Here is a 23,525-nt window from a genome sequence, read left to right as displayed (position 1 = left end):
CAAGCCTGCCCAGAGATATATGTTGTCTGCCAGTTGTACATTCGTCTCGGGATTACACCCGAACATGGCCTGACGTCACACCAGCAGGCGCGGCTCAATGGCAGTCAACCTATATCAAAGCCACCACCACTATGTATAGACCGCGACAACGCTAGTGCTCATTGTCTTTCTGAACCCTTCCCCCATCTCAGGACAATGCCGGAGACGTTATTGGAGATCAAGGACCTCGAGTGCCCGCGGCCGAACGGGGACCCCATCTTCTCGCACGTCAACTTCTCTGTGCGGGAGGGCGACATTCTCATCGTGCAGGGGAAGAGCGGCTCTGGGTACGTCGCTATTTCAACGTGCAGTCGCATTACACCTGTAACAGTCACCTGGCAGGAAGTCCACGATTCTGAAATGTCTGTCGCATCTTAACATATACCGTGGCGAGGTGCTCTATAGGGGAAAGTGAGTCTCCAAGCGTTATAGCCTCGGGCGCAACTATGACTGAGACTGCATATTGTTAGAGGCCCCAAGTCGTACGGTAAGCCTTGGAATATGCGACATCAGCTACCCGCGAACGAACAGTTGCACAGGCATCCCATTCTATCGCACGCGCGTCCTATACGTCCCTCAGCGGGCCTCCCTACTTCCCGGCACTCCTCGGGATTTCATGAGCGCCGTCACGTCCTTCAGTTCGTACAACAAGTCCGACGGGGGGAAACCCAAGAAGGGCAAGGCGCCGACTATTGCCCACGAGACTATTGAGCTAGCGGAGTCGTGGGGCATCGACGAAGAGCTGTGGGATAGGATATGGAGCAACCTCAGCGGAGGTGAGATGCAGCGCATTGCACTGGCCATAGCAGTCGGGATGAGGAGTGCCGAGATCCTTCTCTTGGACGGTTCGTAGTGCCCGTTTATCAACGCAGTGTACATGTGCTCACGAGCACTGTAGAGCCTACGTCTGCACTTGACCCGGATACGGCGTCGAGTGTAGAGGAGTTCCTGAAGTCCGAGATCAAGAGGTCAGAATCGAACCTGAAGGCGTTGATTTGGGTCACGCATTCGGAAGAGCAAGGAAGACGTGTAGGCACGCGTTTCACCCATCTATCATCAGGAGGTATACGAGAGGAGGACGGGGATTCTATAGTGTAGATATAGTGCAGTTCATAGGGGGTAGTGCAATCAATTCATATACATATGTAGTGCAAAACGAGTGAAGGGCTAAGTTACGACCTGGCTATGATACGGCCAAGATACGACTGGAATGCGCATAAATGCTTTCGCGGTCATTTAACGGCTATAGCGTTACTGTCAAAAAAACTCTGTGCCGGGCCCTTAGCTCAATCGGTAGAGCTTTGTACTTATGGGTTACGTAATTTCGAGAGGCAAGGAAGGCGTATAGGCACGCGTTTCACCCATCTAACATCAGGGGGCATCCGGGAGGAGGACGAGAATTCTGCAGTGTAGTTCAGTGAAGCTGGCTACGACAGTGGAATGCGCGTAACTGCCTGCGTGGTGATCTAATGAGCTTCAAGTTGGCAAAGTATCCAGCGGACCCTTAGCTCAATTGGTAGAGCTTTGTACTTATGTGGTTACTTAAGATAATGCAAGGGTCCCGAGTTCAATCCTCGGAGGGTCCAGTGGATATTTTTTGCATTTATCAACAGTATCCTGTGGTACAAGATGATGTCTGATGATGTTCCTGTCGTCCGAACGCCGAAACGACATGCAGTGCAGCCCGCAGAGTGCGCCGTCGCGCGCATGAGTTGCCATATTTGGGTGCAACGCAGAGCGCCCACGCGCAACTTTGAACCGGCTGGTGTTTGCGCGGGCATCGTGCATTGGGGATAATTTTCTAAGCTCTGGAACCTGGATAGACGTGTAACAGTGTGTATCTAATGTGTGTGTATTAACTTTCAGGGCCCTCACGTCGGATGTGCCAACAATACAGCATGAGCAACAAGCTCATTCCTGCGCGTGGCTGAAGTTGAGCGTTTGAGCCCGCGGACTTTTGCGAGCATCCGGAAGGCTAAGTCGAATAGTTGCAGGACACACAACCTGGAGCCAGAACCCGCGACGGGGCTGCAGCCCGGGATTGTAGTAATATTTGTCAGCCGTGTAGACAAACACTAATAGTAATACTATGAGCAATGCTGCCACGCGCACACGTGATACACCGCAAGACGCGGGACGCAATGCGCCGATGCGCGACCAGGCTAGCTGCAGTTCTCTTTCTTCCCTCACATATCCGAGCTCGTCCCCTTCTTGCTGCTTGAACATGTCCAAGCGGTCCTGGCGCGACAATATCCCCGACATGGCAGCGGCTCTGAAATGGGCTGAAGAGATGTCCGCCAAGTCTGAGGCCTGCGAGATAGAGCTGAGCCCACAGGCACGCAGAAAGGAAAGAATGTTCAAGGAGCTTGCCGAGGCTCAGCGTGTCATCTCTTCTGAGGATTCCCAGAGGATTTGGACACCCCCGGGCGATGCCGAAAGACAGGAAAAGGCCACCTCAGCGAACGAGCAGCCCTTGCTTCAGGTCGCTCGTTTGTGACGTCTAATTTTGTGACACCACCACAATGACTGACACTATGTCGCCATACAGATGTCACCGACCGTGTCATGTATAGAACTCAAGGCCAGAATATGCCAAATGCGCCGGCAAAGCTATCAATTGGTGACTTCAGTGACACGAGCCTTAGCGTCCCGGATGCAGAGCGTGGCAAGGTTGATGAATTCCCGACGAGCAGCGAACTAGAAGGCGTGCCCCTGCATGTCACGGCGGCGCCGTACGTTCAGTGAGACACAAACTTGGCTGAGGCGGGTGAAGCATAGGCTACTGAATGATTCGTAGACCGGTCGTGAACATCGATCAGCGTGATACACGTCAACAATGCGTAGATTGCCGGAGCGATCTGACGAGTGAAGCCGCAACAAAGGCAAAGTCATTTACTTCTCAAAAGCTGCGGGAGCACCAGTGCGTATGCGCTGCAACATAGAAAGTGCGTATGTACTGAAGATATATACAGGCACATATACCACACAATTACCGTGCAGCTGGCGAGGTTCTGGAAGCATGGAGAGACCTGGAGCGTGATGATGCCAGGTCGGTGGTCAGCAGGTGGTTGCCTGTTGTGTCGGGCGGATGGGAAGCCGTACCGAAGGTAACGTTGATCGAGAGGGGCCTCATATATGCGTTGCACCTCACACCATGGCTGGTCATACTATGGTACTCCCCGAGCGGCTTGCATGCTCATTTGTATAGAATCAAAGCCCATGCTGAAGATCACCGCATCGCTGCCATTCGAGAGACAAGCGTGAATGTGAGCACTGCAGATTTCCAGCTGTAAATTGGCATAGTAGATTCAAGTGCCTGCAGAAATCTCTTTCGCGCGGCCGCAAGTCCGGCCGCATGCCTGCGAAGGCGACTATCCGGAAGTATGCAGCCCGGGCTGCACTGCTGCAGTGGGTCCCGGACAATTTGGGGCAGCTTCTCCGTCCTCCCGTCCTGAAGGAAGGGAGTTATACCACTGCCCTTGTGTTACGGGAGCCAAAAATGCTACCGGAGGCGGCACTCTTGTCGACGGCGGCGCGTCGAGCGCGAATGGGTGACACGCGCAGGGCGGACGCAGTGGCAGCGAGGTGGGGATGTTGGCGGGGACGGCGGCGGGGCGCAGGGCGGAAGACGGCAGCGATGGTGACAAGTGACGGACGCGACGCGTTCAATTCTCGGAGGGTCCATTCTTTTTGCCTGATCGACAGTATTGATCCCATCAAGGACGAATCGTTCAACCGTCATTCATTCGTCATGAAATGTCACTACTGTCGTACAAACACGTAGCTGAGATCGTAAAATAAGTATTGCGCCTGCGCAACGGGCTTTACCAAGTGACCGAATCACCTCGTCATTGTGCGTTATGGGATTGTACAGGATTGTCCACAAAAGTCTCTCCTCGTCGTACACGCTCCATCCATGCCGCGACAACATCGACCGTCTTCATGGTAGGTGTCATTTTGGACAACAGTGTCGTGTATACATGATTGAGCTGTTCTTGCAACATTGTCTGAATAGTCTGATGGGTGTTCAGAAGGAGCGGCTCCATATCATCGTGGAGCGACTGAATGAGCGACGGGTGGATTCTGCTGAGGATTTCTTCCAAGGAGGGGACTTGCTGCAGGGGCGCAGGTGGTGGTGGTGGTGGTGTTAGTACTGGGGCCTGAGTTATATAACTCTGAACGGCAGCACTGAGAGCCTGTATCTCAGCCTTGGTGGCTTCAATTACCGTTCCGCTTGTCGAATGTTGCTGTTCAAGCTGTCGACATCGGTCAGCACGCGACGCCGAACATCCCCGCGTTGTCTACTCACTGCAGCGATACGATCGCGAAGGAGCTGATTCTCCTTCGCCAGGCGAGTATGCTCCTGATCTCTTGCATCCATCTGTGTAATCAGGGTTGCCACTTCACCAGCCAACTCTTCTACCTGATTGCCAGTTGTTGCCAGTTCAGTCTCTACGCGTGTGAGGTCCGGATGAGGGCCTAGAATTGGGGCCGCCAGAGCGGGACTCTTCGAGCGGATTTCCACCTTGGGCTTGCTCTGCGTTTCCTCCATTCGAGATTGGACCAGGCTTACGACCTCTTCAAGCAAATTGTGATCGCGCTCGATAATCTCATTCTCCAGGTCCGATACACGACCTTCCATGTCCAATACGCGATTGTGTAATTCCCCTGCCCCGCCGGCGGGAACGCCATTTGGCTTGCGAACGTCCTCGCTGACCGCAATCGTCGCTTCACCGGAAGATAAGCGTCGACGCTTTGTGGGCGGCCCTTCCTGTGTTTGCCACCCAGGAGGATCTATCTCCATATGTGATTCCGGTGCGACAGTCGCCTTTGTGCGTAATTCTTCGTACTTCTCGTGGAGTTTCTGCATGTTCTTGCTGAGGTCCGCAATAATGTTATGTACCTCCTTGCGGAATTCATCCATGCCCGGCGGCGAATTCACCGTCGTACCCCAGAAGTCGGCGTCGATCAGACGCGGCAAGACTTTGTTCAAGTCGTTCTTCTTAGCGTCAAGGCGCCCAGTCACCTCCGACAAGTGGTCGTTCAGACGCGCTTGATCTTCTTCGGATATGCCATTGTACCGCGCAGAACGAACCAGGCGCTGGTATTTCTCCACCTCCTGAGCCAGTTGCATGTGTTCAGCACGAGCGATTGTGGCATCCGTGAGCAACCTGCAAGGCTCAATGAGATGACGAAGCACCGTAGAAAACCGACAGACGTACTTGATGCGCTCGACCCACAGATCACGCTTCTCAGTATACGACAACTCCTTAACTGGTGATTTGGCAGCTGTAGCCGCGGCACCCTCACTCGATAAGGATGGCGGCGGCGGCGGAGGCATTGAGGGAACCGGCGGCGGTGGCATCGCGGATGACGGCGCAGTATGTGGCTTGATACCGTTCGTTTGCACGCGGACTTGTGAGATGGGACGGAACCGGCTGTCCAATGAATTCATGGATGTCGGCGAGGCCGGCGATGGGTCGCGCATATGCTCAGAGGGTAAGCTCCCTTGGCGGTTGGGGGCCGTGCTCGGACTGGCACCGCTCGCAGACCGCGGACGACCAACGCTGCCACTGGAGCCAGATGGTCGAGGGCCGGATGGAGAAGCAACACGTGGTGGATCTCTATGCGATCCTTGAAAGGTATTGTCTGGTCTGCGAAGCGGTGCGCTCGCTGAAGAATTACTACCCGCACGATCACGACCGAATGCATTGTCCGGGCCAGGAATGTGTCTCTCGTGGGACGAAGGACGTCTCGGAGATGGGAGGCGCGGTTCAGGAAGGCGGACCGGCGTCTTGGAGCGAGGCTTTGAGGGGACGCGGGGGCCGCCCGGCGGTGAGTGTGGACGCGGAGGAGTGCGCGCACGATCGTGTGGGGATCGCGGGCGGTGGCCGACGCTGAGCGCGGGCGAGCGAGGCACGGGCGACATGCGGGGTCGAGAGGAAGACGAGGTCGCCGGTGGTGAGCGCGCTCGCGGCGGTGTTTGGGCACGAGGCGCAGAAGGTGTCCAGGGATTGTTGTTGATTGGGAAAGGAACTTGCCGTGGACGTGCGGGCTGCGCCAATTCCCAGTCCGGGTGGTCTGGATGTACGTACCAGCACTCGTCCCAGAGCCGAGGACAGCCAAACCGGCCTTGGTACCGCAGCGGGTTGCCGCTGTTGTCAAACCACTGCAGACTCCGTCAGACGGGATTGCTATCGGTGTCTGTAGCTGACGTACATTGCAGCGAGTTCGGAACCTTGACATATCGGATGGGCCGCGTGTTGTGTGGCAGCTGGCGGATGGTCGTGGACTGGGAGAGCAGGCGGCGTCGCAGCGACTCGCAGAGCAACGACTTTGCAAAGCTTTGCAAGCCCACGCGCATCCTATTCGGGCAACGCCGCGCGCGCCATCACACGCTGCCGCCCACACAATGTCGCTTCGGCGGACACGGCTACCGTTACCCGCTAGTCCGTGGATAAAGGTCTCGCGCCACCTGCGCGCCACACGCCTCAGCCACCTCGCGTCTCGCGATGTCGCCTTCACACAACGCTCGATGCCTCGCTCAGTACTCGTTCTATGGCTGTGACGACCTCGTTTTCGGAATATACGCGTCAAAATCACCTCAGGGAAGGTCTCGGGAAGGCCATATCGACAGTGAGCGCCTTGCAAGACCTCCAGACGTGTCGGCGAACACCCGCAGACATCGCGTGTTGGGATACTGGGGTAGACTGTACGGCGACTAGATCGCGGTATGTATTTATAGGGAAAGCTTGAGACAGTATACACAACCCAGTTTGTCAACGGTCAGTTTGGCAGGCGATGATACTGGTGGTGAGGATGCCAGCTTCTTTGAATCTTGTCACACTCACAAAACATCATGTACGCTGTGTGATGTATTCTGGTAAGTACATAAGCGTGGAATATGAGCACATACATGGGACTGTGTATGATAGTCATGAAAGAACACGATTGTATCGGCTTAGCAGCTGGACCTCCTGCCGGCGCTGGCGTTGGACACAAGGTCGTGTCATTAGTGTTTCACATATCAAGGTTGGGTTTGAACGTCTCAACATGGTGTATTGCTACATTCAAAATTGCGAACAAGTATGCTATGACTCCGACGGGACTGAGCGGGGCTTGGCACCACAAAAGTGCAGAAGGACAGAAGGACAACTCACTAACATCGAACAATTTCTGCCCTTCCACCCCAGCAAACGTCATCCTCGGCTCGACCATTCCTTAGCACCCTCTCCTAGCGTCCCAACACGCGATGTATAAGACCCGTGCGCCAGTCCTGCTGTCTGCGGGTGTTCGCCGACACGTCTGCCAGTGGAGGTCTTGCAAGGCGCTTACTGTCGATATGGCCTTCCCGAGACCTTCCCTGAGGTGATTTTGACGCGTATATTCCGAAAACGAGGTCGTCACAGCCATAGAACGAGTACTGAGCGAGGCATCGAGCGTTGTGTGAAGGCGACATCGCGAGACGCGAGGTGGCTGAGGCGTGTGGCGCGCAGGTGGCGCGAGACCTTTATCCACGGACTAGCGGGTAACGGTACACGGCCACTCAGCGTTGCCGCACAGTATGTATAGAAATAATCCGTAAAATGCATGCAGCATTGGGCGACTACAGCTCCCCAAACTCCCCGTCGAAAACATCCTGCGCAACAAGTCCCTTTTTCACTTTCTTGGCCATCCTCTCTTCCCTCGCCAACGCGTCCCAATCGTCCTCGCCTCCGTCCGAACCCTCGTCAACACTCACCCCACGTTGTCGCTTCTCGCCGACCACCTCCTCTGGCTGATTCTGCTTCAGCCACTCACGTTTCTTGCCCTTGATCTCTTTTCGCTTCAGCTTTTCCTCCTGCTTGACGACCTTGCTGCTCCAGGCCGCGTTAGCTTTCTTCTTCTTCTCTCGTTCGTGTTTGCGCTTTTGAATGTGTTCCGTGGACACTTTCTGCTTTTCTGACTCTGCGAGCCGCTTTGCTTCGCGCTGCTTGTCTGCATACGCATAGCTGTTCCACTAGTGTCCGGTTACGCCTGAGATCAAGCAGACATACAAGGGCAACTCACATCAGCGTCAGCGTCTTCCCAGCCGGCCCTTGACACATGATCCAGCTCCGGCATGCGAGGCAAACGCAGCAAACCGAAACATTTGGCCACACCAACGAGATCCAGGTCTCGTATTCGGAAGATGTACGATGCTTCGTGCTTGGAGTAGGCCCGTACGAAGGACACATAGGCCTTGGCTGCCTTGTCGTTTAGACCTCGATCGGTCAAAAGCGTCTGCCTGATCTTCGTTTGCGCAGTCATCACCTCTGGGTCCTCTTCCGCGTCCGAATTCGGGTCAAGAGGGGGGAGAACGCTGCCGTCTTCAGCGAAACGTCCGTATTCGATCAGGGGTATCTTGCGAACCGCCAGGAAGTCTGTAGTGGGACATGTTCGTCAGAATATATGCCCGTCAACCTAGGCAATGTGTGACTACTCACCAACGTAATCCCGCTCACGCCCCACCAACAAAACCCATGCGCGTCCGCTCCGACCAGCACGAGCAGTACGACCACAACGATGTGAGAATGCTTTCGTGTCGGAGGGTGGGTCGAACTGAAGCACGACGTCGACGTCGGGGATATCAAGCCCCCGCGCTGCTACATCTGTAGCCAGGAGAACAGAAGGGGACAAGGGCGTCGCGGGCGAGGACTTGAAGTTGTTGAGGGTACGTTCGCGGGTAGCTGGCGGCAGATGACCGTGGAGCGAATAAAGTGTCGTGTTTGGTGGCATGAAAGACGGCAATATCTAGATACAAGATGAGTATATGCAGATATCGATGTAGAAACCACGTACCCGGTAGAAGTAATCCACGCAAGCGCAGGTCGCGAAGTACACAATGAATCGCGAGGACTGGCGCTGTGACACCTCATGGCAAATGATCCGTGACAGCTGGACAAGCTTCTCCGACGACCGGCACGACACATACATGTTATGCAAGCTAGGCGGGCATGAGAAGAGGTAGTCTCATATGCAGGGGCTCGCTTACTTCGCCGGTATTCGCCTTTCCTCAAACACCTCCCCTCGAACAGACTTCTCTCCGCTGGCCTTGTCAATCTTCGACTTCTTGGACTGCACTTTGACCACAATTCGAGCAGGATTGCGGAGACCTGCGCGAACAAGTTCGGACAGCGCGTCTGCATCCGTCATGGTAGCACTGAATAATCCCGTCCGACGCTGCTTTGGCAAATGCGATAGGATGCGAGTAAGCGTGGACTGGAAGCCCAGATCTAGCAGCCTATCCGCGCGACGAAGTCAGCACAATCACTCTCGACATGTTGGACGTACGCACCGGTCTGCCTCGTCAAGGACCAGTACCTCCAGCTCTTTCACAGTCACGACATCCTTTCCCTTCCCCAGAAGGAACTCTTCTATCCGCCCTGGAGTACCAATGACGATGTCCGCGCCTGTGTCTAAGAATCTCCTGACATCCTCGGCAGGGGACGAGTCGGAAGAGATGAGTAACAGCGGTGGAGGATATGCGGGTTTGCTGCTGGACGCCTCCTCTTCATCGGGCTGTGGTTGGCTAGACAGGAAGAGAGAAAAGACGGAATGGATCTGGGTCGCGAGCTCTCTGTATGGATGTCGTGTTTGCACTTTGTACAAGAGCGATGACTTGAAGAGCATACCTTGTGGGGCTAATGATCAACGCGCCTACCTCGTTCTCCTTGAGTTTGCGCTCTCTGCGTATGAGCTTCTCGAGAACTGGGATCACGAATGCCAGTGTCTTTCCCGAGCCGGTGACAGCTTCGACCACAACATCCTTGTGCTTCATGAAGAGTGGGATTGTAGATGCTTGCACAGGGGTCATTCGCGCGTAGCCCATCGAGTTTATGACATCCATACTGGAGCGTCGGTCAACCAGGGGGCAGCAGCATACATGTCTGGACGACGACTCACATCCATGGTGTCAGCGTTGTCGGCAGCGACGCCCACGGGCCAGCATAGGCATTTGAGGACGACATGGTCGCAGCAGGAGGGTGGCGCAAAAACATTTGCGATCGGTCGAGCCAGAGCGATCAACGGGCCGCGGGCCGCCGGGACCAACGAACCACCACAGGCTGAGTCCCAGACCCCTGGGTCTTGTCCTTCCCGACCGCCGTCTGACGCCAGCCCGACGCCCACACCACGCCCTCGACGTCCGCGCCGTCCACTCCCCGTCGCGTCCGACTCTCCTGCGCGGCAACGCCCCCTACGAGCCCTCACGAAACGCGGATGTTGAGCCCTGATCTCGATGGTCGGACTCCTTCCCATGCTTATAGAAACGGCGCCTCGTCTCCTCTGCATTCGGTCGTGCTGAGCCATGAGTACATCTTCGAGGCCCTCGTCAAGTCCTCGGATGACAGTGCCACGCTCGACTTCACACACAAAGGCTTGACGGATGTGGGGGAGGCGGGTGCAGAGGAGATTGCAGCCGTAGGCCAGGAGGCGGGGGACAGTTCGACGGTTGTGAGGTATGAACTCATGTCCGAGTACTGTGGCGAGACTGCTCACAGCATCGCTAGGATTGCGCTCGCGTATAACCGTCTGACCACGCTGCCCATGGCGTTTGCCCTCATTGCACGCCTACGGTACCTTGTTCTCAAGAACAATAACTTTTCGGTCTTTCCTCATGTTGTACGTGCCTTTGCCTCCGTTCGTTCAAGTTGTATTTATTAAGCCTGTATGTTTGAACGCAGTTGACTGTCATGCCTTCTTTGGAGATTCTCGACATCAGTCGTAACAAGATTAAACGTCTACCCAGTGATCCAGGTTCTCTCGTTAACCTGCGGGTCCGTGTCCTAGGTCCACATCTCCTGTGCTTGACTGACAGTGTCGCAGGTATTCTCTATCCTTCGCAACAAAATTCAGAAACTCCCTCCGTCATTCACTCAGTTCCAGGAATTGACCTTATTCAAGGTCGATGGGAACCCCCTCGAATGGCCACCGAAAGCGGTCATGGATTCGTCTGAGAATCTGGACGACCCACAGGCCATGAAAGAGTGGATCAAACGGTTGCAGAGGTGGATTGAAGACAACTCGTCCAGCCGGAAGATGAGCGAAGACTCCGTACTCCTTGATTCTGATGCGGTCAGGTACGAACGGTGTCACATGCACACCTACTCTATTCACATGAACCTTCCCGCAGCGAATACAGCCTGCAAGCCACCTCGGCGGCTTCGTCTTCCAGGGAAGAACTCCACACATCCGCTTCTTACCACGCCCGCTCTTATTCCGTGGAGTCGGAGTTGTCGACATACTTCCAGCTCGATCGTTCCCAGTCGAGTAGTGAGCCATCGAAGCCTCGTTTGAACTGGCCTCCGCGGCTGCAGGTCAGCAATGGCTTCCCGACAAGGAGCGCGGTGCCGTCGCCGTCGCGTTCTGTGCGTTCACATTCGCGTTCGCCGGATTCCTTGTATCCCCTGGATGAGTTGATCCCGTCTGCGGACGAGGAGTCGCCCAGTGGCGGCCTTGAGCGTCTGGCCGCCAATGGCTTGACCCAGACCGAGGCCATCAGTGCCTCTAGGACCTCTAGCATGACAAGCACGCTGACTGTGAGGAAGGGGTCACTGGATGCACGGCCAGCGAAACTGCAACTTACTACCAGCCTTGACCACATTGATTTACCACCTCCTCGTCCCCTCTTCTTCCATAGTGGGTCCAATAGCGCGTCCAGGTTCGTTGCCTAGTCTTGCTTATTTCTTCTGCGTGGTGTAATCAGTGACCTTACAGCTCACCGAATCGCGGGCCAGACGAACCAGCTTCAGCATCACCTATAACCACAGCACCAGAGCGGCCCGCACCTGCCATGGACCAGAAACGCAATGCCTACTTCCGACGGCTCTCGGCACTCACCCCCCTCAACCTATCGAAGACGATTCCAGAGGACCTCTTGGCTTTAGTCGATGCTGTGCGGGGCATTCTCTTCGGTGTCTCGCAGATCTATCAGACCCTCCAACATTACACCGTCTACGCAATCGACGAACGACTATCCGCGGTGCTCATGAAGGTCCTGGACCCTGCCAGTGTCTACATGACACAACTGATCACCGCCCTCGACCGCTTTGATACGATGAGCCGACGGACAGTGCCTCCGCCGAGCGTGTGCAGAGCGGTGGTCGAGAGTTGCAGGGACAATGTGACGGTGTTCGGGAAGGCGGTGGGGGTGCTGGCGTTGCAGCTGAAGGTGCTCGCGACCCACGACGACGTGCGGTATACGCGGCAGATGCTGTTGACGCTCTACGGTGCGATGGCAGAAATTGCGACGTCGTGGCAGGCCATGGCGAGTCGCATCGAAGCCGTCAGGCCTCTGCTGTGGGAAGGTAGGCCACCGCCGGTGGGAAAGGGGTACGCAGCGCAGACTCAAGCCTCGCGCGTCGCGAACGGACATGGGACGGACTCCTCAAGGTCGCCGATCTCCGCCCCTGCTCATGGCTCTTCCTTCGCATCCCCTCTCGACTACTCGCGCCGGCGTCAAAACATGGCACCGCCGACCCCAGACGAGAGCAAGACGCGGATGTCCCGCCGCCATGCGGGGTCGTTCAGCTCGAAGGATGTCGAGAAGGGGAGGTGGATCCCGTCGAACGACATCGTCCCCTCGTTGACCGCTGGTGTATTGACCGGCGCTGCTCCGCCGATGCCCGTGCCACGCCCGCAAAGACGAAATGCGATGACGCCCCTCTCTGCGTCGGGGCACTCATTCTCGGGCCTTACCGCGAACGGTTCGCACCATGCAAATGGCTCGTCCACTGCGGGAGTCAACCAAACGTATTTCACCGTGCATTCAAGGCAGGGATCTGGGTCGTCTATGCTTCCGTCTGCGTCTGTGCTTGCGCTCAAGATGGCGCAGATGGAGGCACCGTCGAACACAAGTACCCTGGTTGACAACGAGGCCATCGAGGCGATGAAGCAAGCCTTGGATGCTGCGCCAACGATTTGGAGGACGATAGCGGAGATCATGGCGGGCACGGACGATGACCAGGAGGAGCTGAAGGACACGCTTGCGAAGGCGAAGGAGATAGTGGAACGGCTCACCAAGAACATAGATGCACTTCAGGATGGTTCAGCATCCGTGGACAAGCTATCAAAGCCTCTCCATGACGACGCACGCGCTTTTGCCAAGGTAGGTTCTCGTCAATGGGAAAACAACCCAAGCAGCATAGCAGACTCACTGACCGTTGACAGATGGTCATCCAATTGTCGAGTGCTATCAAGACGCACATCGAGGCGCATCCGCTATCCGCTGAGCTGCGCAACAAGATTGGGAAAGTCACCAGTGCCACCGAGGAATTCGTTATTTTGTTGCATGTCTCCTCGTTCTCTCCCGCGCCCACACCACGGCCATATTCACCTATGGTGCCCATGGGTGCTGCGCCGAGTCCACTCGGGGTACCGGACGATAAGCTGAGCTTGAGTGCCGGTATCACGCGCAGTCGCAGCGCGCTGCAGTCCAACAAACTCAGGCCCCCCAACATGCGGGACCCACCACACAGCGCACAACCACACCAGACATTCGCCATTCCGACACCGCCACGATTTGGGACGCCCAGAAGAGATGGTATCGACCATTCAACACCTGTGCAGAGCTAGCGGTGCCCATCCGCTGGCGACGTACCCCTTGGGCCCATTTGTTGAACTAAATTATTCCATCTATGACACTTCACGCTTGCAGCACTCACTACATATAATCCTTCCTGCATGTTATCTACGCATAGTGTAATCTCTCTTTCAATGCAGCCCGGTGGGCATGGTCATCTATTATTACGGTGCAAGCAGAGCGACTGTCCCCGGAACGGAAGGCTATATGCAAATAATGACTACGTTGCGTCAAGATCCATGCGTGAATTTAGATGGTGTGCCCCCCTATGAATGCTTCGCCCTGGCTGATCCTCTCCGAGAGTTTCCCGCCACACTCGCGTCCGCACTGGCTACGATCCGATTGATCTCGGCTCTGATTTCCTGGAGGTTGGTCTTCAGTGTTTTGGCATCCTCGAACTTCCGATGAGCTTTCGCCTCCTCGACGAACGTCTCGAGCAGCGCTTCCTGTTCCAATAGTGGTTGGAGAGTGCGGGCGAGTTCCGAATCGGGATCAATCTGGGACTCTTCCGGCGTCGACGTCGTCGAGGCTGGTGACTTTGTACCGTTGGTTGCTTTCGGTAACGACTGTACAACAGTGAGCGGGATAATCACAGTGTGATGTCAGCAGCACATACCTGAAGTGGAAACATGTTCTTCTGCAAGAACTGGTTCGCACGACTGGCGATGGCCGCTTGTATGCGGTCCTGCGAGCTACCAGGACCAGCTGCAGTGGGAAGTTGTCGTATGCGCTTTGCAAGAGCATCATATTGCCCAAAGGCCTCCAACAGCCTCTTGCGGGCCGCAGAAGCCTCCGGCGTAGGTTGCTCGCGCTTGCTGAAGTCGGCCGTCATCAGTTCTGAACATTACAACAAGGTAAGAGCACAGTCACAGACCTCAGCGTAAGCATGAGTTCCTGGAACTGCGGCAACGAATCTTCAATCTCCTTCTCGAGGCTGATGAAAGCCTGAGCGGATTCGTGAGCGGGCGCCTAATATGTTGCAGAGAACCTACGTCGTAGAGCCTGAAGAAAATCGGTATGCTGCGAGACTCATGCTTGTATTGCTCACGACTGCCGGGTGTGGTGAGACCGGGTTTCAACTCCAAATAGTCAGTGTGCTCACAGCAATACTGGTCGGCAGTCCCGGCATATCCGCACACCCTTGAGGAACTTCTCGTCCTCACTCATTTTCTCCTCTTTCTGACCTCTCGCTTGGGGTGTTGCACTAGGCCGGCGGCGTACCCCATAATCCACGCCCTCACTGACCTCCTCTATGCGGCCCGTGTTCGAGTCAGCAACGAACAGTAGGGAACAAGGCTGAGGACGCTGTGGGACTTTGACCGGTAACGAGCATATGATTCGCCCGCATAGGCGACAGTGATGTTTGCGATTTGTCAGAGGATGGAAGGCTGAGCTGAAGCGAATGAATGTGTCAGGCCTTCCTACAAATGACGTCTTGGTGATAAAGGTGAACTCACTTGCAGAGGGGACAATGTGTCACCAAGGCATCATCCTCCCAAGGCGTTATGGTCTGTTCTGTAGCTGTTTGAACGCATTGTCAAATTACGGCCTTCCGACACGGGTAGAACAGGCCGAACTCACCTCGAATATCGTTCTTGCCTCCCGAGGCAACCTGAGATTGAACGACATCCCTCCACAAGTCGCTCGCGCTCTTACTCCGCAACTCCGAAAAGTCCATCTCGAAGATGGATGATAACCGCTTGTTGGGACGTGGAGGTGGACGCTTGTCACTTGTCAGCTTCTCCTTCTCTTTTTGGGACTCAGATGGGAAATGCAGATGCATGAGCTTTTCAAACCGTCGTTCGAGCCTGGTACGCTCAATGCGCCCGACGTCACGATTCGCCTTGCGCGCTTCAACGAACTCGTCTGTACGAGGACGATATACGCCCTTAGGTTGGAAGCCTGGGCGGTACGGCGCGGGAGACCGTGCGATAGAGCGCTCGCGTCCAAATTGAGGCACAGCAGGAGATGGCGGTTGAGTTGTAGATGGGCCCGGTGCAGGGGACAACACACGCATTTGAGGTCTAGGAGATGGGCCTAGTGAGTGTACGTGAGGTGGGGTACCTGGCGAAGGAGAAGTCGGAGTCCTGGGCGTCTGCACCACGGTATCCTCAGGCGAGCTTGTCTGCCTCGGTGCGATGTCAAGACTCGGAACTGCGGGTAATGCTCTTTCGTACGCAGCTGTAACAGAGGGGGAGGGAGTACCGGAAGATCCCTGGCTGGGCGTGTGCGCGATTGGAGGTGGCTCGAGTTGTCGTGACTGCGTGGAGGCCATTGACGGCGTGCGCGAATGCGTCTCTGCTGGTCGCAGTGGGGATGACGGTAGCGGGGGCCGCGCATTAGGGTTGCGCAACGGAAGATGGCGGAATGTCGAAGTCTTCCGCGGGGAGGGCGGTGGTGCATCAGTCGAAGCGACAGAAGTCGACGGCCCTGCAACTGGTTGTGACGATGAAGACGTGCCGCCATTCGGCAGCGATGGCGAGATCACCGCAGCGGGTGCCACAGATAGCGTAGACGGCAATTGCTTTTCGTCGGATCCATCGACAGAAGGGGTTGGCGGTTTCCCGGGAGACGGTAGGTACGTAGGTGTGTGTAGTGAAGTAATGGCAGTAGGCGGAGGGGACGCGACTGAAGGCACTGGTGACGGTGTCGGAGGAGCTTCCGGTGCAGGGTTATGTATGACGCTGGTACTTCGCACAGGAAAGGAAAAGATGGTCGAGTCGGAATGACCGGAAGCAGCCTGAGGAAAAGTGTCAAACATGGACGCTGGCCTTGACATGCCAGCTCTCCCAGTCGGCGACGAGCTGGGGCGTGCATGAGATTCAGCATTTGTCAGGCTTCCCGTCCTCTGGTGGAAGGCCGGCTCGCTGTTTGTAAATCCATTGCTGACCACGGACGAAGGACGCGGCTGCGGCGAGGCTGCGCTGTTAGACGCAGACTGATTTGAGGTATTTCGCGCATGTCTCTTCGACTGTGCCAGGAATCGTCAGGTGTGCAATCAAGTGAGATTGAACAGCCGCGCACCTTGTACGGCTGGTATGGAACATAAGGTGCAGGCGAGGTCATGGCGGTCGTTGAAGTCGAGGACCACAGGATCGTAACCTAATATTCGTGAAGCCGTAATGGAGGCGATGAGCTCGGACCAGCTGTCACCGCCGCTGCTCCCCGGCAGATCTACAGGCAGCAGACAGGGATGGAAACGCGAGGTTTGTTGCTGTTGGTAGACAAGTAGCAGCAGAGGGCACTCACCTACGCTGGAGGTCGAAGTGGGAGGACGGTCGACTGTGTACGCGACCTGGCCTGACGCGCCACCGGCTCGCGCGGTCATGCGGTCTCCGAGTACTCGTGCCCACGCGCGTCGTCCAGCTTGACCACAAACTACCATGTCTGCTCCCACAGGCATCGCCGTCTCAGAAGAGCTCTCCTCTGTCTTCGCAAGCGCAATCGAATCTCAGAACGTCCGATTCCTCAAGATCTCCATACGCAATGGTCTCGCACAGTCCCATCCCTATGTGACTGTCCGCGCAACTCATGCTGCTGTGCACCAGAATCTCTCCAACCGGACGAGACCATCGCGCCCTCCGGGACTCTCGAGCAGGATCTGGATAGGTTGAACACTATTGTGGAGGCCGATATCCCTGCCTATGTGCTTGTCAGGCTTGATGACCCTCCTTCGGAATGGCTGGCGATATACTACGTGCCTGACACCGCGAAAGTGAGAGACAAGGTATGGATGGCGATGAGTATCCTGAGCCGTGTCCTCACTCTATGCCAGATGCTGTATGCTGCTACAAGGACGACCCTTACCAAGTCCCTTGGCGCAGCTCATTTCACGGATAGTATATTTGCGACAAGCAAGGATGATCTATCTGCGGACGCGTATTCGAAGCATAAGCAGCACCTTGCGGCCCCGAAGCCAATGAGTGCGAGGGAGAAAGAGATCGAGGCTGTCAAAGCCGCTGAGCGGCAGGCGGGCAGTTACACCTACGAGGGCAGCAATGCCAGAAGGAGCCATGTAGCTTCGGGCGTCGGCTTCAAGTGGTCGAGTGAGGCAGACGGCGCCGTCAAGGAGCTGGCATCTGGGTCGGGCATCTCACTGGTGGTATTGGTGAGCCCAGTCCATCAGAACAAGCACAACCTGCTGACGACTGTGCTGTTAGCACATTGATGCACCGTCAGAGACGATCATACTATCGTCCGCTACGGATTGTCCCGTAGAGCAACTGGGCTCTTCTTTGCCATCTTCAGAGCCTTGTAAGCCCGCCGACCGACGTTCCTGTTTTGTCCACATTTCCGACATAAATATGTTCTAGCGTATGCCTTCTTCGCGTTGCCGCTGTCGCTCACCTCTTCACAGCGAGAACTAGGTATGTCGCCGTGTCTAGTCTCGTCGATGCGTCAGGATCTGACAGCGTTCGCAAGTCTTTATATACTCGTGCCCTTCCTCGTCGCCTGTCAAGAATCGTATGCTCTACTCATCGGGAGTCGGCACAACCACTTTGGACGCGAAGAGGGTCCTAGACCTAGCGGGCAATGAAGCCACCATTGTACCACGCAAGATCGAAACCTCAGATCCTAGCGAACTGGACGAAAAGTACCTTGCCGTAGAGCTGGGGCGCGATGGATCTGCGGCCACAGCAGCAGCTCCTGCCATTCAATCGGAAGAGAAGAAGCCCTTTGCGCGTCCCAAGGGTCCTGGTAGGAAGCGGTAGGCTGTACTGTACACCAAGAGCTGCTATTTGTACGGTATGACGGTGCCCCAAATGAGATGCCGGCGGAAGGAAATGTACACAACTTGTACATACTGCTTGTACTGTAGACAGCGAATTGCATTTAGCGTCACAGTGTCAAGGCGTGTCAGTTAAAGATCCTGATGGCAAGCCTCACCGCACATCGGCACTGCGGCCGACGCAAGGCCGCCGCTGTCTTCGGGAGGCAGTCTGAAGTCGTCGCCTTTTGAGGCAGCTCTGTTCGTCACATGTGCCATCCCGGGCGCAAGAACAGAATGACCCATCGCATATGCGCCGTCAGAGGGCCTCCCATCCGCTATAAGAGTCGCAGCGGTCGAGCGCGCAAGCCTCTCTGTCGCCGTCGTCGCGCTGCCCTACTCCTCCGAGATGCTCGCCGCGACGCGTTCTGCACGTTCTGCGCGGTTGGCGCCTAGGTCGTCTGTGTCTTGTCGCGTTGGTGCGCCGTCTGTAGCTGTCCTTGTGCGGCTGCGCGTAAGGTGCTATAGTGCTGGTGGTACGCAGGCTGAACTGCCTGTCCCGAACAAGGCGAAAGTATGGGACTCGGTTGACGAGGCGGTCAGAGATGTCAAGTCGGGCGATGTCCTGCTGAGCGGAGGTGCGCTTCTTACCACTATCCCCCGGTTCTCATCGACTAACCTAGACCATAATACAGGCTTCGGTCTGTGCGGAACACCAGGTTGGTTGGATGCGCAGGCTTTGCTTGGGTACGCGTCGGCTGACTGGGTCCGTTAGACACCCTGATCGGTGCTCTGGCGAAGCGAAAGGAGGTGACGGACTTGACGGCAGTATCCAATAATGCGGGCTCAGGAGAGAATGGACTCGGTATGTACATAGCACTCCGCTGTGCACTTACGTGCTGAGATCAGGCGTCAGGAAAGCTGCTACACTCCGGACAAATCGACAAGATGATGGCCTCGTATATCGGAGGGTGCGTCATGCCGTGTAATACCCACTTTACTTCTCACTTACCACTTGATAGGAACAAATACTTTGAGTCCCTATATCTCGAGGGCAAGATTTCGCTCGAGCTCATCCCCCAAGGCTCGCTCGTCGGCCGGCTTAACGCCCACGCTGCGGGCATCCCTATGTTCTACACCCCGACCGGCGCGTCAACAGCGGTAGAGCACGGGACGATACCGATCCGCTACAAGCCGGGAGGTCTGAAGGAGGGTATTGCGATCCCTGGGAACAAGAAGGAGGCGAGGGTGATCAATGGGAGGCGCTTCGTGCTCGAGCCGGCGATTGCGGCAGACGTTGCATTCATCAAGGCATGGAAAGTGGACGAAGTCGGGAACTGTGTTTTCAGGTGTGTTCCGTGTGCCCGTGTGTGTGTGAGGGTACTGAGATGGTATGATGCAGATATACGGCAAACAACTTCTCGGCAACAATGGCGCGAAACGCGAAACTCACGATCGTTGAGGTATGTTTTGAGTTACCTATGACATTTGGTGCGCTGACGACCACTGTGCAGGCGGAGAACATTGTACCGATCGGCTCTCTCTCCCCTAATGCCATCCATGTACCTGGTATCTACATCGACCGTATCGTGAAGGCGACCGCACCAAAGCAAATTGAGATCATGACCCTTGCGACGAACGGTCAGTCAGAGGACTCTCAGCCGCTCACCCCAGAGAAGAAGGTCGCACAGGAGCAGAGGCACCGGATAGCAAGGCGCGCCGCAAAGGAGATCAAGGACGGGTTCCACGTCAACCTGGGCATCGGGATGCCGACTCTTGTACCAGAGGTAAGTGACCCCGCTGTACGTTTCTGCACTCCGACCGAGCCGCGTGCTCTGCCGACAGTTTCTAGAGAAGGGCGTGCGAGTGTGGTTGCAGAGCGAGAACGGCATCCTGGGCATGGGACCCTATCCGACTAAGGAGCAGGTCGATGCGTGAGTTGTACAACGTCCGCTCTAAATCCGGCTTGATATGCTTACCATGGCTGACTAGCGACATAATCAACGCCGGGAAAGAGACCGTTACGCTGCTGCCTGGTGCCTCGGTATTCGGTATGTTACCTGATCATTCTGACCACATGAAGGCAACATGGTGACGCCGGACGCAGACTCTAACGAATCATTCTCCATGATTCGAGGGGGCCATATCGATGTTGCCATCCTTGGAGTGAGTACCGGTGGATGTGCCTTGTGAGAAGAGAAGCTGATGCTCGATCGCAGGCCATGCAGGTGTCCCAGGCGGGTGACATTGCCAACTTCATGATTCCTGGGAAGATGGTCAAAGGCATCGGAGGGGCTATGGACCTTGTCTCTAACCCCGACAAGACGAAGGTCATTGCCGTCATGGAGCACTGCGCGCGCGATGGAAGCCCGAAGATCCTGAAGGAGTGCGCACTGCCGCTGACTGGGGCACGGGCAGTCAGCCAGATCATCACGGAGCTAGCGGTGTTTGACGTGGATCGACACGCGGGCGAGCTGACGTTGACGGAGGTTGCGGAGGGGGTGACGGTGGACGAGGTGAAGGCGAAGACGGGGTGCGACTTCGCGGTGGCGAGTCACCTGGGGTCGATGTAACTACTGTTCCTGCTTTGCCTGGATACGATGTTCTGTTTCGATGTCCGCGACGCTGAAAGAACATATACCCCATGGGGCAGGGGCGATAGTGTTGTGCGGAGGCCGCTGGGTGGGCCATGTTCGGCCGCGAGGGCGCAATCCGGAGCGCCGGGAGCGAGGTCCGTCGGGCGAACCGAGGTGACGTCGTGACCCAAACGTGACGGCCGTGTGCTGGTTGGCTGCTCGCACCCGGCTTGAGTGGTTCCCTAGGCCGGTGCTCCGGCTCACGTCTGGAATACGTTCTTGCACCTCTGTATATAAGTCTTCTCCGCAATGTCTCTCCACCTCTCCCACCCCGCATCGCGTGTTCCCCGCTCGTTCGACCCGTTGCGCGCGTCGCACATCCACCCCAGACGAGATGTGGGCACTCAAGTCAAGCAGACCCGCCGTCCGCAACCTCCGCAGACCTCTCCTCGTCGCGGCGCGCGTCCGCTTCTACACGGTCGTCCAGGATGCCCCCATACCCAAGAAGACCAAAGTATGGGGTTCCGTTGAAGAGGCTATCCAGGACGTCAAGAGCGGCGATACCGTCCTCTGCGGAGGTCCGTCCTAGCACACGCCCAGCCACAGACGCCCATCTCACATCCTTTCGCAGGGTTCGGTCTATGCGGTATCCCAGAAACTCTCATCGAAGCCCTCACTCGCCGGAAAGACGTTAAAAACATCACCGCCGTGTCCAACAATGCCGGTGCGAAGGACCTTGGCCTCGGTACGTCCGACCACGAGCGGTGTTAGATCGGATGGCGGGCCTCACCTACGCCTCCCCGCAGTGAGATTGGTGCAGTCCGGGCAGCTCGAGAAGCTGATGATTTCGTACCTTGGCGGGTGAGTGCTTCCGTTTCTCCCGCGTAGCTCACGTGTGACGCCTTTCCAGAAACAAGTTCCTCGAGCAGAAGTACCTGCAGGGCGAGGTCGGCATCGAGCTTGTACCCCAAGGAACGCTCGTCGCCCGCCTGAAGGCACACGCCTCGGGTTACCCTGCGGTCCTCACTCCGACTGGCGCGTACACCGCCGTCGAGCGGGGTGATATTCCGATTCGGTACAACCCCGGAGGTATGGAGCATGGTGTCGCGGTCCCAGGTAACAAGAAGGAGGCTATGGAATTCAATGGTCGGAGATACGTCGTTGAGCCAGCACTTGCTGGTGATATCGCGTTCGTGCACGCATGGAAAGCGGATGAGGTCGGCAACTTGGTCTTCAGGTAGATTCAGATTTGTTGCGTCACGAGTGTCCGCTGATTGGACGTGCTTCTAGATACACTGCGAACAACTACAACGCAGTTATGGCCCGGAATGCGAAGCTCACCATTGTCGAGGCCGAGGAGATTGTGTGAGTAGTGTTTATGTCGCGATAGTGCAAGTCCTGACATTCTACCAAAAGCCCTGTCGGAAGCTTGTCGCCCAACGCAATTCATGTCCCTGGTGTTTACGTCGATCGGATAGTCAAGGCTACGGAGCCCAAGGCGATTGAGGTCCTTGCTCTCCGTCAGGAAAGCGAGTCGCTTTCGCAGCAGGACGGTGGCGCGAGCAAGGACAAGGCAGCACACGATTGGCGGCATAAGATTGCCAAGCGGGCTGCTAAGGAAATCGGTGATGGATTCTACGTCAACCTGGGTGTGGGCGTCCCTACCCTTGTCCCCGAGGTACGTGTGAAGCGGACATCTAGCCTCTGAGAACAGATTATTGATGTGCTTGCAGCACCTTGAGCCTGGTGTTACCGTTTGGGTGGAGAGTGAGAACGGTATTCTCGGCATGGGCCCTTACCCGACGAAGGACGAGGTCGACGCGTACGTGTCTCGCTGATCACGTCCGACTGCCAGTGTCTGACGGTGTCCCTATCAATTCAGTGATATCATCAACGCCGGAAAGGAGACTACCACGCTTTTGCCTGGCGCCTCCTGCTTCGGTGAGCGCGGTCATTAACAGCGTCATGCTCCGTTGTGACTTATACCGGAACAGATTCGATTGAGTCGTTCGACATGATTCGTGGTGGACACATGGACGTCACTTGCCTTGGTGTTCGTAGTTCTTCTCTCAGTGTGCGCGGGGATCTTTGCTGAAATAGCTCGTGGGACAGGCCATGGAAGTTTCCCAGGCGGGCGACATCGCGAACTTCATGATTCCGGGCAAGCTCGTGAAGGGTGAGTCCGAAGGCTGCGACCCACTAAGAGTCTTGATTGACGTCGCGTAGGTATTGGTGGTGCGATGGACTTGGTCTCAAACCCGGACAAGACGAAGGTCATTGCACTGACGCAGCACTGCGCCAAGGACGGCTCGCCGAAGATCGTGAAGGAGTGCTCGCTGCCCATCACGGGTGCGCGCGCGGTCAGCATGATTGTCACTGACCTTGCGGTGTTCGATGTCGACAGGAAGGCGGGCGAGTTGACGCTGCTTGACATTGCGGAGGGCCTCACACTGGAGGAGCTGAAGTCTAAGACGGGCTGCGACTTCAAGGTGTCGCCGAACCTTGGTACCTTTTAGAGCAGCACACTGTGTAGCAATAGCCATATATTTATCGTCGCAATACAGCATTTCAGGAGCGCACGGAATGATGAGCGTGGCGGGCG

At 56.2% G+C, this 23,525-nt stretch overlaps 9 protein-coding genes and 1 non-coding gene across 10 annotated transcripts; 7 read left to right on the top strand and 3 right to left on the bottom strand.

Moving 5' to 3' along the window:
* The first annotated feature begins 6 nt into the window (after positions 1-6).
* On the top strand, positions 7-1,201 carry C8Q71DRAFT_218001 (P-loop containing nucleoside triphosphate hydrolase protein). Its single transcript, XM_047917082.1, has 5 exons — positions 7-326; positions 382-450; positions 510-526; positions 579-884; positions 938-1,201. Exons 1-5 carry the CDS (start codon positions 196-198, stop codon positions 1,135-1,137), a joined length of 723 nt encoding a protein of 240 aa, XP_047783780.1. The 5' UTR covers positions 7-195; the 3' UTR covers positions 1,138-1,201.
* A 336-nt stretch (positions 1,202-1,537) lies between these two features.
* On the top strand, positions 1,538-1,625 carry C8Q71DRAFT_t15. The gene has a single exon. It is a non-coding gene; the product is annotated as a tRNA-Ile (tRNA).
* Positions 1,626-2,212: 587 nt separating this feature from the next.
* C8Q71DRAFT_217928 (uncharacterized protein) lies at positions 2,213-3,244 on the top strand. Its single transcript, XM_047917081.1, has 4 exons — positions 2,213-2,528; positions 2,588-2,780; positions 2,837-2,959; positions 3,012-3,244. Exons 1-4 carry the CDS (start codon positions 2,264-2,266, stop codon positions 3,148-3,150), a joined length of 720 nt encoding a protein of 239 aa, XP_047783779.1. The 5' UTR covers positions 2,213-2,263; the 3' UTR covers positions 3,151-3,244.
* Positions 3,245-3,887: 643 nt separating this feature from the next.
* C8Q71DRAFT_853259 (uncharacterized protein) lies at positions 3,888-5,404 on the bottom strand (the record flags this gene model as incomplete). Its single annotated transcript, XM_047926922.1, has 3 exons — positions 3,888-4,295; positions 4,349-5,210; positions 5,262-5,404. The coding sequence occupies 3 exons, from the start codon at positions 5,402-5,404 to the stop codon at positions 3,888-3,890; spliced, it is 1,413 nt and encodes a 470-aa protein (XP_047783778.1).
* Positions 5,405-7,578: 2,174 nt separating this feature from the next.
* Positions 7,579-10,131, bottom strand: C8Q71DRAFT_734163 (DEAD-domain-containing protein). Its single transcript, XM_047922385.1, has 8 exons — positions 9,964-10,131; positions 9,693-9,908; positions 9,356-9,637; positions 9,053-9,301; positions 8,860-9,004; positions 8,505-8,811; positions 8,089-8,441; positions 7,579-8,038 (listed from the first exon to the last, which is right to left on the bottom strand). Exons 1-8 carry the CDS (start codon positions 10,056-10,058, stop codon positions 7,646-7,648), a joined length of 2,040 nt encoding a protein of 679 aa, XP_047783777.1. The 5' UTR covers positions 10,059-10,131; the 3' UTR covers positions 7,579-7,645.
* Positions 10,132-10,161: 30 nt separating this feature from the next.
* On the top strand, positions 10,162-13,882 carry C8Q71DRAFT_217777 (RAM signaling pathway protein-domain-containing protein). Its single transcript, XM_047917080.1, has 7 exons — positions 10,162-10,517; positions 10,569-10,680; positions 10,743-10,835; positions 10,885-11,138; positions 11,192-11,719; positions 11,776-13,165; positions 13,228-13,882. The coding sequence occupies exons 1-7, from the start codon at positions 10,279-10,281 to the stop codon at positions 13,630-13,632; spliced, it is 3,021 nt and encodes a 1,006-aa protein (XP_047783776.1). The 5' UTR covers positions 10,162-10,278; the 3' UTR covers positions 13,633-13,882.
* C8Q71DRAFT_217764 (FYVE-domain-containing protein) lies at positions 13,769-16,929 on the bottom strand. Its single transcript, XM_047917079.1, has 9 exons — positions 16,889-16,929; positions 16,664-16,813; positions 15,221-16,610; positions 15,097-15,160; positions 14,742-15,032; positions 14,632-14,689; positions 14,514-14,584; positions 14,256-14,454; positions 13,769-14,205 (listed from the first exon to the last, which is right to left on the bottom strand). The coding sequence occupies exons 2-9, from the start codon at positions 16,703-16,705 to the stop codon at positions 13,906-13,908; spliced, it is 2,415 nt and encodes an 804-aa protein (XP_047783775.1). The 5' UTR covers positions 16,706-16,813; positions 16,889-16,929; the 3' UTR covers positions 13,769-13,905.
* A 93-nt stretch (positions 16,930-17,022) lies between these two features.
* On the top strand, positions 17,023-18,351 carry C8Q71DRAFT_853255 (actin depolymerizing protein; the record flags this gene model as incomplete). The annotated part of the gene is made up of 6 exons (XM_047926921.1): positions 17,023-17,128; positions 17,188-17,366; positions 17,415-17,747; positions 17,800-17,893; positions 17,953-18,006; positions 18,062-18,351. 6 exons carry the CDS (start codon positions 17,023-17,025, stop codon positions 18,349-18,351), a joined length of 1,056 nt encoding a protein of 351 aa, XP_047783774.1.
* Positions 18,352-18,505: 154 nt separating this feature from the next.
* On the top strand, positions 18,506-21,234 carry C8Q71DRAFT_217652 (3-oxoacid CoA-transferase). Its single transcript, XM_047917077.1, has 11 exons — positions 18,506-18,985; positions 19,043-19,066; positions 19,123-19,212; positions 19,264-19,318; positions 19,370-19,696; positions 19,750-19,810; positions 19,862-20,134; positions 20,193-20,281; positions 20,340-20,398; positions 20,455-20,513; positions 20,567-21,234. The coding sequence occupies exons 1-11, from the start codon at positions 18,757-18,759 to the stop codon at positions 20,918-20,920; spliced, it is 1,620 nt and encodes a 539-aa protein (XP_047783773.1). The 5' UTR covers positions 18,506-18,756; the 3' UTR covers positions 20,921-21,234.
* A 1-nt stretch (position 21,235) lies between these two features.
* Positions 21,236-23,513, top strand: C8Q71DRAFT_217691 (3-oxoacid CoA-transferase). Its single transcript, XM_047917078.1, has 11 exons — positions 21,236-21,501; positions 21,555-21,668; positions 21,730-21,784; positions 21,834-22,160; positions 22,214-22,288; positions 22,340-22,601; positions 22,657-22,745; positions 22,806-22,864; positions 22,918-22,976; positions 23,036-23,099; positions 23,150-23,513. The coding sequence occupies exons 1-11, from the start codon at positions 21,318-21,320 to the stop codon at positions 23,437-23,439; spliced, it is 1,578 nt and encodes a 525-aa protein (XP_047783772.1). The 5' UTR covers positions 21,236-21,317; the 3' UTR covers positions 23,440-23,513.
* Positions 23,514-23,525: the final 12 nt, after the last annotated feature.

The sequence above is a fragment of the Rhodofomes roseus genome, assembly GCF_022264815.1.
Source record: "Rhodofomes roseus strain CIRM-BRFM 1785 chromosome Unknown C8Q71scaffold_2, whole genome shotgun sequence".
NCBI classification, from domain to species: domain Eukaryota; kingdom Fungi; phylum Basidiomycota; class Agaricomycetes; order Polyporales; family Fomitopsidaceae; genus Rhodofomes; species Rhodofomes roseus.
This window is presented reverse-complemented; position numbering and strand designations above follow the sequence as displayed.

Bases quoted from the DNA above. Each gene is read 5' to 3' on its own strand.
- C8Q71DRAFT_218001 (XM_047917082.1), top strand. From the start codon at position 196: ATGCCGGAGACGTTATTGGAGATCAAGGACCTCGAGTGCCCGCGGCCG. The intron at 327-381 runs GTACGTCGCTAT...GTCACCTGGCAG, and splicing joins CAGGGGAAGAGCGGCTCTGG to GAAGTCCACGATTCTGAAAT. The intron at 885-937 runs GTTCGTAGTGCC...CGAGCACTGTAG, and splicing joins CGAGATCCTTCTCTTGGACG to AGCCTACGTCTGCACTTGAC.
- C8Q71DRAFT_217928 (XM_047917081.1), top strand. From the start codon at position 2,264: ATGTCCAAGCGGTCCTGGCGCGACAATATCCCCGACATGGCAGCGGCT. The intron at 2,529-2,587 runs GTTTGTGACGTC...GTCGCCATACAG, and splicing joins GCCCTTGCTTCAGGTCGCTC to ATGTCACCGACCGTGTCATG. The intron at 2,960-3,011 runs GTGCGTATGCGC...AGATATATACAG, and splicing joins CAAAAGCTGCGGGAGCACCA to GCACATATACCACACAATTA.
- C8Q71DRAFT_734163 (XM_047922385.1), bottom strand. From the start codon at position 10,058: ATGTTTTTGCGCCACCCTCCTGCTGCGACCATGTCGTCCTCAAATGCC. The intron at 9,005-9,052 runs GTAAGCGAGCCC...ATGCCCGCCTAG, and splicing joins GAAAGGCGAATACCGGCGAA to CTTGCATAACATGTATGTGT. The intron at 8,039-8,088 runs GTGAGTTGCCCT...ACCGGACACTAG, and splicing joins GGGAAGACGCTGACGCTGAT to TGGAACAGCTATGCGTATGC.
- C8Q71DRAFT_217777 (XM_047917080.1), top strand. From the start codon at position 10,279: ATGTTGAGCCCTGATCTCGATGGTCGGACTCCTTCCCATGCTTATAGA. The intron at 10,518-10,568 runs GTATGAACTCAT...CAGCATCGCTAG, and splicing joins GACAGTTCGACGGTTGTGAG to GATTGCGCTCGCGTATAACC. The intron at 11,720-11,775 runs GTTCGTTGCCTA...GTGACCTTACAG, and splicing joins GGGTCCAATAGCGCGTCCAG to CTCACCGAATCGCGGGCCAG.
- C8Q71DRAFT_217764 (XM_047917079.1), bottom strand. From the start codon at position 16,705: ATGACCTCGCCTGCACCTTATGTTCCATACCAGCCGTACAAG. The intron at 15,161-15,220 runs GTGAGTTCGGCC...GCGTTCAAACAG, and splicing joins AGGCAAGAACGATATTCGAG to CTACAGAACAGACCATAACG. The intron at 15,033-15,096 runs GTGAGTTCACCT...CATTCGCTTCAG, and splicing joins ACACATTGTCCCCTCTGCAA to CTCAGCCTTCCATCCTCTGA.
- C8Q71DRAFT_217652 (XM_047917077.1), top strand. From the start codon at position 18,757: ATGCTCGCCGCGACGCGTTCTGCACGTTCTGCGCGGTTGGCGCCTAGG. The intron at 18,986-19,042 runs GTGCGCTTCTTA...ACCATAATACAG, and splicing joins CGATGTCCTGCTGAGCGGAG to GCTTCGGTCTGTGCGGAACA. The intron at 20,282-20,339 runs GTGAGTTGTACA...ATGGCTGACTAG, and splicing joins ACTAAGGAGCAGGTCGATGC to CGACATAATCAACGCCGGGA.
- C8Q71DRAFT_217691 (XM_047917078.1), top strand. From the start codon at position 21,318: ATGTGGGCACTCAAGTCAAGCAGACCCGCCGTCCGCAACCTCCGCAGA. The intron at 22,289-22,339 runs GTGAGTAGTGTT...TTCTACCAAAAG, and splicing joins GTCGAGGCCGAGGAGATTGT to CCCTGTCGGAAGCTTGTCGC. The intron at 22,602-22,656 runs GTACGTGTGAAG...ATGTGCTTGCAG, and splicing joins TCCCTACCCTTGTCCCCGAG to CACCTTGAGCCTGGTGTTAC.